Source organism: Hordeum vulgare, chromosome 5H (assembly GCF_904849725.1).
Source record: "Hordeum vulgare subsp. vulgare chromosome 5H, MorexV3_pseudomolecules_assembly, whole genome shotgun sequence".
Lineage (NCBI taxonomy): Eukaryota > Viridiplantae > Streptophyta > Magnoliopsida > Poales > Poaceae > Hordeum > Hordeum vulgare.
In genome coordinates, this window is record NC_058522.1 from 566,139,324 (window position 1) to 566,150,186 (window position 10,863).

General features: G+C 45.7%; 2 protein-coding genes across 2 annotated transcripts; one reads left to right on the forward strand and one right to left on the reverse strand.

Annotated features, from left to right (window-relative positions):
* The first annotated feature begins 368 nt into the window (after window positions 1–368).
* Window positions 369–5,542, forward strand: LOC123453110 (serine/threonine-protein kinase BSK5-like). The gene is made up of 10 exons (XM_045129875.1): window positions 369–759; window positions 1,088–1,314; window positions 1,464–1,599; window positions 2,492–2,625; window positions 2,726–2,831; window positions 2,941–3,026; window positions 3,117–3,305; window positions 4,275–4,442; window positions 4,617–4,730; window positions 4,939–5,542. Exons 1-10 carry the CDS (start codon window positions 693–695, stop codon window positions 5,182–5,184), a joined length of 1,473 nt encoding a protein of 490 aa, XP_044985810.1. The 5' UTR covers window positions 369–692; the 3' UTR covers window positions 5,185–5,542.
* Window positions 5,543–6,409: 867 nt separating this feature from the next.
* On the reverse strand, window positions 6,410–8,869 carry LOC123453111 (mitochondrial import inner membrane translocase subunit TIM10). The gene is made up of 6 exons (XM_045129876.1): window positions 8,726–8,869; window positions 8,569–8,630; window positions 8,425–8,477; window positions 7,431–7,469; window positions 7,046–7,115; window positions 6,410–6,727 (listed from the first exon to the last, which is right to left on the reverse strand). The coding sequence occupies exons 2-6, from the start codon at window positions 8,611–8,613 to the stop codon at window positions 6,677–6,679; spliced, it is 258 nt and encodes an 85-aa protein (XP_044985811.1). The 5' UTR covers window positions 8,614–8,630; window positions 8,726–8,869; the 3' UTR covers window positions 6,410–6,676.
* Between the last annotated feature and the right edge of the window lie 1,994 nt (window positions 8,870–10,863).

Sequence of the window (10,863 nt, forward strand, 5' to 3'; positions counted from 1 at the left end):
CAAAATCATACTCCATGCAAAAATAAGATTTAAAGGGTCCCTTGGCCATACACGGTTGCTCCAACGAGACGACGCATAAGAATACCCACACAAATTATATATAAACCCTAAAAGACCATATGCCTGCCCGTTTCCAAATTCCACACACAAAACACACATCATGTACATACAAAATGTACACGGCATTTTACCAAATCAGGTCCACTTTTGAATTCAAATCTGTAGAGCGAGGCATGCACGGTGGATTTTAAACTAGACCAGAATCAAGATCCATAGGGCTATCCATCATCTCATCCATGGGGCGGAAGAGTGGGGATGGGGGGGAGGAACCAGGGCAATATAAAAGAGAGAGGGGGAGAGGAGGGGGCGGCGAAGGAACAACACAGCCAAGCCAACAGGAGAGCGAAAAGCAGGGAGAGAGCGGAAAGCCCACCACCTTCCTTGGATCCACAACCCACCCCACACCCCACACACGCCACTCCCTTCCCCTCCCCCCTCCCTCTCTCTCTTCCTCTCCCATCGAGTATTATAGTCTTGGTCTATTCGAGTCCTACCAGTAAGTAGCAGCGAGGCGAGAGCGAGGCGAGCGGAGCGGAGGAGGTGGTGGTAGTGGGGAGGAAGCAGCCGCAGCGGGGGAGTAAGGGAGGGAGATCTAGCCGGAGGAGGAGGCGCGCGCAGGCAGGCCGGCGTCCATGGGGGCTCGCTGCTCCAAGCTCTCCGCCTGCTGGTGGCCGCCGCACTTCAAATCGCCCCGCCTCGGTAAGCAAACCCCCACCCGCCCACCAACCTCTCCCCCCCCCCCCCCCCCCCCCCGCCCGCCCGCATTGGCCGCTCGCCCGCCCTCGGATTCGGGCCGCCCTTCTCCTCCCCTCGTGCTCGCCGATGCGTTTCGTGTTTTCCGGCCGCGGTTGGCGGCGTCGGCCCCGCATTTGGGGGTCCTGGCCTCCTCGCGTTTTTTTTTTCTCGGGCCAATTTCTCGCTGGCTGGCCTTGCTTGCTCCTGTTCGGTGGGTGGGGGGCTCGATCCGCTTGCTGATCCCGACGCGCGCGCGCACGCGCTCACCTGTTTGTCTTCGTGCCCCCTGCAGAGAACGGCGCCGCCGGGGAGGACGGCAGCGGCGTCCCCGTCTTCGCGGAGTACAGCCTCGACGAGCTCCGCGCCGCCACCGACGGCTTCGCCACGGACCGCATCGTCTCCGAGCACGGCGAGAAGGCGCCCAACGTCGTCTACCGCGGCACCCTCTTCAGCTCCGGCGCCACCGTCGCCATCAAGCGCTTCGGCCGCTCCGCCTGGCCCGACGCGCGCCAGTTCGTGGTTCGTGCTCCTCCTTCCTTTGCTTTGCTTTGCTTTGCTTTGCTTCGCTTTGCTTCACGGGGTGGATCGTCGTCTCGTACGCAGCAGCGTTCGGCTAGCCTCTGCTGCAGAGTCTGAACTGAATTTGGCTTCTGTTCTCGTGTGCGCAGGAGGAGGCCAGGGCCGTTGGGCTGCTGCGGAGCGGTCGCCTGTCCAACCTCATCGGTTGCTGCTGCGAGGGCGGCGAGCGGCTGCTCGTCGCCGAGTTCATGCCGCATGATACCTTGGCAAAGCATCTCTTCCACTGTATGTCTGTTACTCGCTCCTTTCCTTGTTCCAACTGTGTTGTATGCAATCACAAATGTGGTCCATGCTAGTGTTGTTTCTGGACGTGATTTACCAGTGTAGGTAATTTATGTTTTTCACACTTCTTTCCTTGTTCCAAGTATGTAATCACAAATGTGGTCCATGCTAGTGTTGTTTCTGGATGTGATTTACTAGTGTAGGTAATTTATGTTTTTCACACATCTTTCCTTGTTCCAAGTATTTGCTAGTGTTGTGGTTTGCATTAAAATTGTGGTCTATGGCTCTATGCCAGTGTCGTTTCTGAATTTGGTATACTGATTGTAGGTAATATATGAAATTAGACTGTATGCAATCACACATGTGGTCTATGCTTACTGTTGTTTCTAGATTTGGTATATGGTAATGTAGGTAGCTTAAGTAGGCACTCTTGCTAATTGTTTGGGTCCTATTCCTGTTATGGTAGACTATATAACCGGAAATCAGCACAGGCAATTGGTTATGCCTTTATATGCAAGAGTAATTTATAGAATGTGCAATTAATGATTCATGAATGTGATTATTGCACGATGACATGGCTTTACTTGCTACATTTTGTCTTGGTTCACATGTTTATCCTTTGCAGAGTACCTATGATAGGACCATTTAGTTTTGGTTCACATGTTTATCCTTTGCAAAGTACCTATGGTAGGACCATTTAGTTTTGGTTCACATGTGAAATGTGTCCAGGACATTTAATTTTAGTTTTGGTTCACATGTGAAATGTGTTCAAGACATTTAATTTTGGTTCACATGTGAAATGTGTTCAGGGCATTTAGCATTAATTGTTTCCCTTAAGAGCTTGTATTTTGAATACGGTATTCCATTTTGCGCTCATGGTTGTTATCCTTCTCAGGGGAGACGAAACCATTGAGCTGGGCAATGAGGGTGCGAGCTGCACTCTATGTGGCCCAAGCACTGGAATACTGCACCCTCAAAGGGAGGGCTCTCTACCATGACCTTCATGCATACAGGGTCCTCTTTGATGTGGTGAGTCAGTACTTGTTCTCCATATCTGCTTTGCTTCCTAGCTGGGATTGTCACAGTCAAGGTATCTAATAAGTTTTTGCTGTTGCTCGATGAACTACAGGATGGCAACCCTAGATTGTCATGTTTTGGTTTGATGAAGAACAGCAGAGATGGGAAAAGCTACAGTACCAATTTGGCTTTCACACCTCCTGAGTATCTGAAGACAGGTAAAGCGGGTCATACATGCGCAAGTGATTCAGTGGATATAAACATATTTCAGGAATTTGTCATGTTTGCTTCTGATTAGGCTCAAATACGTCCTCTTATACTGTGCAGGTAGAGTAATCCCTGAGAGTGTGGTCTACAGCTTCGGTACCATCTTGCTTGACCTCTTAAGTGGAAAACACATTCCACCAAGCCATGTAAGTGGAAAGCATGTTGAAACTTGTGCATTGGCATTGCTAACGATCAACTTTATCCAAGTAAATGATTGACCTATCTCTGTTTTGTAGGCCCTTGACCTTATCAGAGGAAGGAACATCACTGTGCTCATGGATTCTTGCTTGGAAGGTCATGTCTCCAGTTCTGATGGAACTGAAATGGTGCGGTTAGCATCCCGCTGCTTGCAATATGAAGCTCGTGACCGGCCAAACCTGAAAGCAGTAGTGTCTGCTCTTGCAAGCCTTCAAAAAGACGCTTCCGTAATATTCCATCCTACTGATCATTTTCCATAGATTTCTTGGTGTTCATAATATTGAAAAGTCCCAGCAATAACACAATCATCACCAACTAGTTGTTTTGCTGCAAATTCCAACTAGAACAATGTTATTTTGCAAGGGAATTGCTTAAGTGTCTTCAGTGCAACAGAACTCTCTTTGCTTTTGTTTTAATGTTATCTCAAGAGCAGTCATGCTGCTCTGTAGTGTATAGATGGACTTATGCTGTCAAACCATACATGCAGCTTTGTTTCCATAGATTTCTTGGTGTTAATAAAGACGAGCTAAATAAATTACTCAGTTTCGCACTTAAATTGAGTGTTCTACACAAATCAGTGAACTTGGTTGCACATACTCATCACAATTTGCACCTGTTTGCAGAGACTGTTAGCAATAGCGAAATCTACATAGGACAGATATGTGATTATGTTATTAGCACAAAAATGCTGGGATTTTGCGTAACTGGGACTTTATTAATTCTGTAGCACTCAACAAATTATGCCTGGGCTGGGATTCTACAATAAATGGTTGCCAAGCCTCATATGGGCCACTTAGAATGTCATTGACCCAGCAGAGCATCTCTTTCCAGCCTGACATGGGCCAATGCCATACGTATCCACTGTTCAATAATTGATTTGTAGCTTCTTGTATTTGTGATCTACAAGATACTTTACTTAGCCCGAACAGCAGTGTGCCCTGTTGCTCGAGGTCCAGTCATCCTCTCCTGGACAACTATGTTTTGTGTTACATACATACACTTTGTAGTTGATGGACCTATTCTGTTAAAACATATATGCAGCTTTATTTTGCTTAAAACAAATTATGTAGTTTTGCATGCTCTGAAGTACATGGATGGATTCACTCTGTCCCATCACTTATGTAACTTTATTTCGTTTAGACAAAAGTTACGCACCTTTGCCTGCTTAAATAGTTCTAACTAAATCTTTGTTGCAGGCTCCTTCACATACTTTGCTGGGCATCTCACAGGATGCGGTCAAGGAGAACGCAGAGCAAGTTTCATTTTCTGCTACTGAGAAAGCTTATGCGACAGCAAACCTTGAGCAGGTGCATGAGTTGCTGGAAAATGAGGGATATGATGAGGATGAGACAGCAAGTTTTAAGGTATGAGCCAGTTGCTGGAAAATGAGGATGAGACAGCGTATGATTTTCTAAAATACACGAAACGAGATCGTCGAGACCATTTAGTTTTGTCACCTTGCTCTTTTTATGTGTTGCTTTAACTGACAACAGTGAGGTTTTGTGTTACACACACTTTTGAATGTTTGGAACTTGCAGGTGTCTTTAAGCTCATGGCCTGGTCAACCATCTGAGAGCATTCAGGTCAAGAAGAATGGAGATGATGCTTTTCAATCCAAAGATTTCACGACTGTGCTGGAGTGTTATGCAAGGGTATGTTTAGATTACCATGTCTCGGCCTGTTAAACTGAGATGTCATCTGCTGCATCTGCATTGTTCAGTTCAAGTCTAATTCCTAATAGAAACAGTTCTTTTGTTGCATAAGATGGAAATGTGAATTGATCCAAGCTGATTTTGCATAGTGGCTTTTAGACGGTGTATGGTGCGAGATTTACACTTTTGGGATGTGGAAATTTTGCAGTTTATCGACACCGGTGCAATGGAGTCTCCGACCATGCTAGTGCGGCGAGGCTTCGCGAACGTGGTGCTTGGAAGGATGGAGGATGCCCTGGAGGACGCAAGGAGAGCAGAGGGGATATCACCCGAGTGGCCGACGGCGCACTACCTGCAAGGGATGGCGCTCATCGGGCTCGGCATGGAGCTCGACGGCCATGAGAAGCTAAGGATAGCTGCGTCCTTGGAAGCCCAGAGAACCGGTAGGAACTAGGACTGTATAGAGCCGCCCGCGATGACGCCTCCTCTTCTCTCTTTCTGTACCTAGGTCGCCTGCGCTTTTGGGTGTCGTCGGTCCAACCAGATATGCATGCTTTGCAACCAGTGGCAGTAGGGTTGTTTTTTGGCCTCCCCTAACTTGAATTGGTGTCCTCCTTAAGTGGTTTTTACAACAAACTCCTAGGCTGGCTGGCTGTTATTACACCTCCGATATATCCGTATAAGTAAGAAAAAAAAATGGGAAATAGCATTCCGTGGATTTGAGATTGTAAATTGGCATTATTGTAGTCTTATGTCTCTCTCTAAATTCATGTATATACAGAACTCCAAAGAGAATATCTGGTGTTTCGAAACTTTGAACTGCTATGGTTCGTTCGTTCATCAGGCATCTCCTCTCTGTTCGGCATTGCAAGTATCTATCAGCTACTCCTATATGTATGTAACTGCACTAGTGTGTTGTCCATATTTTGGTGGTAAGGTTGGAGATGACAGCCTGTGCAAGAACAATCTGGTCTTCTCATTGTTGAGGATCAGCTAGTATGCTTCAGCATTTTGAAGTAATCTTGGATAGATTTGAGTAACTATTTCTGTGTGTATTTGTAATGGGATTGCTTTTAGTTTACTGAGGTATTAACGACAATCCAAGCAGGGCCTCACTCATGTGCACTCAAGATTTCTGAACCATCTGATTTTTTTAGAAGATACACAAAATATTTTAACCGAGAACATGACCATTTGAGATCTGCACACAAAGTGCTACTATCATCATTTGTCTTTCTTGTTGAGGACATGATATAATTGAGCAATATTTTAATACCGTCATTGTTGGCTTCCAGCTTCTTTCTTGCAAAAATTATATCGTTATGGCCTTTGCTCTAAGATACAAAATTAGAGATGACCGTTCTCAAGGAACAACATTTTTTCCAACCAATTTTAGCTACTCAAGAACATACACCCTCTGTAAACATTTTTTTCAACCATAATTATTTAGGTACAGAGGAAGTAAAAGCTACTCAAGCATTCCCAAGAACATACTCTCTCTGTAAACTAATATAAGACCTTTTAGATCGCTCTAGTAGGGATCTAAAACATCTTGTATTAGTTTACAAGAGGGAGTACATGATAGCATTGGTCCTTAAGTTGACTTAGCAAATGGGGCCAACGGTAGAGAAGAAATTCATGCCAGCAGACATTCAGACACAGCCACTCGGGCCTAATCATAACAATGAAAAGAGAAGCTTCGGCGGTAAAATCTATCGAGCTGTACCAAATTATTACAGGCATGCGCCTCTGCCCATGATTCAGTGACACGGTACACCACTGGAAAGGGCGACAAGCTGGGGGTTCCCTTTTCAACAGTATATATGAATTAGTTGGTCACTCATGCTTTACTTAGCGAAACGGCGAACATTCCAAAACAAAAACGGAGGAGAAACATGGAGACGGTGTCCTGCTACAGAAAATGCGGCTACTGCTTATCAGAGCGCTCACATCTGGGTCTGCTGAGTCCCGAGCATTCCGCCGACAATGTTAGTCACCTGAAAAGAAAGTATCCATAATAAGGGGTTTGGCGGTGTATCAAGCAAATTTAAGAAATGTGTATGTAGAGATCTAAACAACTGAGCACTATTATTTCGAGGCAAAGAAAGAAAAGGAAGGGATATGAAATTGCAAATTCATCTACATCCGTGAGGTAGCTAGCAGTTCCACATCAAAACTATCCATGGCAAAAATGCATCTTCTCAGAGATAATTTAAAGCACAGGAAATGGTGTTTTCTTGCCCGAAGCAGGAAAAAGGCAGTGTGATATTATTAGTATCTTCTATAAAAACCACATATATCATAAGTGAACTTGCCTGCCAGTACTTCGAAACACACCGGTCAATGCAACTGTTCTCTCCCATGTTGAGTTCAGCTTCTTTATGCCTGTTGGAACAGAACAAATGACAGGAAAAAGCCATGAAAAGAGGATAGATCTTTCTTGTGGTTGTCAACCAATGAGTTACAACGAAAAGGGATGATTGGTGGAAAGTTGGACCACCAGTCGACTATTTTAACCACCTTAGTTGAGCCATAATGAAATTTTGCATTATCTTAGTACATGAAAATAATAATATAACTGCAACGTTTTTGTTACTCATTTTATAGAACTATAAACAGCAAATGAACAAAGCAATCCAGAACCAAGTAATAATGTGTTGAAAAGATGGCAAGAGATTTTGAGTTAGAAAGGCCAAGTACCTTTTCTCAATGCACTTCTCAAAACAAACATGTGTAAGCCTGCATAAAAAAATTGGCTCACGGCATCAACATGTGTACAATAAAAAAGGATTCCGAAATAATATGGCACAATCTAACTATCTCCAAGCAAAAAGTGTACAGATTGGATGATACACCATGGTGAGGTTGCTAAATATCTATCATCCCTACAATAATTGCAGACATTTCAGAAGACAATACCTATGCAAGCGTATTTGGAACACACAAACAAAACAGGAAATACTCACTTGTCATCATTAATCTAGTTTAGATTAGGAAGCAAAGAGAGTATCTAGTACTAGCAAAGTACAAGGCATCTTTGTGCTTTCAAGTAATAGCATGCCAACATCACTAACTTAGCTGATGCTAACTATTCTCCCGATCAATGTGACTAGTAGGTGGTATATAGCAGTACATTAACGAGCATTTAACACATAATTTGCAGGTTCATGGAAGATCATTCTATTAGGGAGTTGGACGATGTCATTATGCATTTATGCTCAGCTCATCAAGGAGTTTCCGGCACATAAATACCAGGCTTATAACTGCCATACTACATTATGCTATTAGGAGTGGAGTAACAGTAGTACACACACATCATTTGCGGGTTCAGGGAAGATATCAATCTAATGCGCAATTCAACGATCATGCAGTTGTACTCATAGTCGTCGATTGCAGAGCATGGCAATCATTTGGCATGACTGAAGGAAAATTAGTTTGCAAGGAAATAACTGAAGCAGTAAGCACACTAAACACCAGGCTTATAACTGTCAAGCTAAATTAGGCTACTCATCGTCAGCAATGCCACGACAAGTGCAAGCAATTCCTTTTCAGCAGACAATGGCATCCCTCAATGTATAACTACATGAGCAACAACCACTACGGAGTTGGTTCTACTCATTGCATCAACCAGCGATCTGATCTCACAATCCCCACCCAAGTGGTAGTACAGCAGGGTAACAGGTGCACCACTCACCGGTTGAAAAGCTCGACCCGGTACTCCATCTCCTTCTCGGCCATCCCGAACATCTGCATCGCGCAACCGAAGTCAATTAACCTCGGCGCAAAACTCCCGAAATCAAAGAGGGTGAAATTCGGAAGCAAAGATGGGCGCGCGTACCATCTCCTTCTCCAGCTCTCTCTGCACGTCCTTGGCAGCAGCCATTGTCGCGACGCCTTAGCCTGCACAGACAGAATCACAGAGCGCACCGATCTAAGCAGGGGAATCGTCCGAGGAAGGCATGGAAGATACGGGGGGCAAAGACGGCAGTGCTTACCGGGAAGGATGACGGGAGGAGGCCGGAGATATCGCGAGCTCGGCGGCGGCGGCGGCGGCGGCGGGGGTCGTCGAGATGCCGCGGACGCGAAGAGGAGCCCTGGAGCAGCGGCGAGAAAAACTCTAGGGTTTTGCCCTTCTTCTTTCTTGGAGGAGGAGTGAAGGGCCTGCGCGTCCTATATGGGCTTCGCCCAGCTCCAATGGGCCTCTGGGCCCGTATATGTTCTCTCCAGCCCAAGGCCAGCTTTTCTGGGCAGGTGGGCGATAAGCGGCTCTATTTGTTTTGAAAAAAGCACAGATCACCCAAATCAATCAAAAACCACCCACATCACCCCCCTAACCCCCACTTAGGCCTTGTTTGGTACTAGTGTTTTTGAGGAGATTGATGGTGATAATCCCCCAAGGGATTGGGTGAAACCCCAACCTTCACCCAGTCCCTTCAAATCCCCATTTATCCCCAATACACTAGGTAGGCGTAGTGTAATGGGTATTGAAAAAAATGCACTATAATTTGGGGATTTGAGGGGAAATGTGGGGATGAAACATGTCAAATACACTAGAACCAAATGGAGTTATGGGATGTGTGGGGATTGAGGGGTTTGACCGGGATAATCCCCATAAATTCCCTAAAATACACTAGTACCAAACAAGGCCTTAGGGTTTGTTCATTTAATCCCTCACCCAAGTGGATTGAAGAGGTTTGGAGGAGTTTGGAGAGAAATTTGACTAAGAGGGGATTTAGGGTCTGTTTGGTTCTCACGCAAGCGCTCGCTTAGCCTGGCCCAACAAGGAAGAAAAGCATTTGGTAGCTGGGCGACCGAGCCTCGTAACCAACGGTTTCCAGCTTTTTTGTGCTTGAGCGAGCGAGCCGATTTGGCTCGCCTCCATCGGCAAGGCTAGCTTTGCCTAGCGACGCAATCAGGCGAGAGAACCAAACAAACCCTTAATCCCTCACAATCCCTCTTAATCCCCTTCGAACCCTCTGCAACCGAACAAGGCCTTAAGCGGATTGGAAGAGCCGTTTTGCGTATATGGCGCTTGGGCCGAGCCCTCCGATCGGCCACGTAGGATTGTGCTGGCTTGGTGCAGTCTAATTGACCCACATGAGCCGATTCAACCCAGGAGCCCCAAATCGATCATGTCGGTCTGCCTTTTCGTGTGTACCTCCACCTGCTAGGGATTCTCCCCTCCTCGTCCTCCTATGTGTCCTTTTTCATCGAGACAAGGTCGCAAGTTGTCGTGGCTTGGCTCATCCGATCCCCTATAGGCAGCGATTACCATAGGTTGCAGCACAAAAAATCTGGACTATGCCGACTTGAAATTAGAAAATGGCAGCAACCTATGTGAATTTTGTGTGCAAAATTCAGAACTATTGAGCACATTTTCAAAATAGGCGATAGCAAATTGGTAACTAGTAACAAATTCCATAACATCACAGGAAATTCTCATGATATGACAAGTAACTTGATGTTGGACCTAAACAAAAGCACAAACTTCAACATAATGTTACACATCAAGTACATGACATCAGTGGCGATTGTAGTAGGGAGGCTTTAATAGGCTGAAGCCTACCCTCCAAAATCCTATTTCAGTTAAATATAGCATATGTCATATGGCAATTACATCAAGGTGCTTTGCATGCAATAATTTCAATGTATTTGTTAATTAGGCGTAGTAAATTGATGATTTGAGCCTACCGTCTACTATCACGCTAGATTCGCCACTGCATGACATTGACAAGCAAGCTGTCCATTCTCCTTTCTGTAGTGAGGAGCCATTGCACCGTGTTACTAGTTGGCACTTGCATGCGAGTTGAGCTTGAATTTGCATGATTTCCTCGAGCAGGCTGTGAGCTTGAAGTTGTTTTGTTCTGACTCCTCCCCCCGTTGGTTATGTCTACAACTTGGTGAGAATGTTGTTGTGAAGATGATCTTGTCGGAGGTGATCGTTGTGAAGATGCTCTTGCTGGTGGTGCTTGCTTCTTTGCCCTCTTTGTTGGATTAGGTAGTGCTTTATTTGGGGCTCCTGGATTGAATCGGTCCACCCGCACCAAGACGACCGAATCCGACGTGGCCGGTCGGAGGGCTCGACCCAAGCGTCACACAGCCAAAACAACTCTTCCAATCAGTTTAAGTAGGG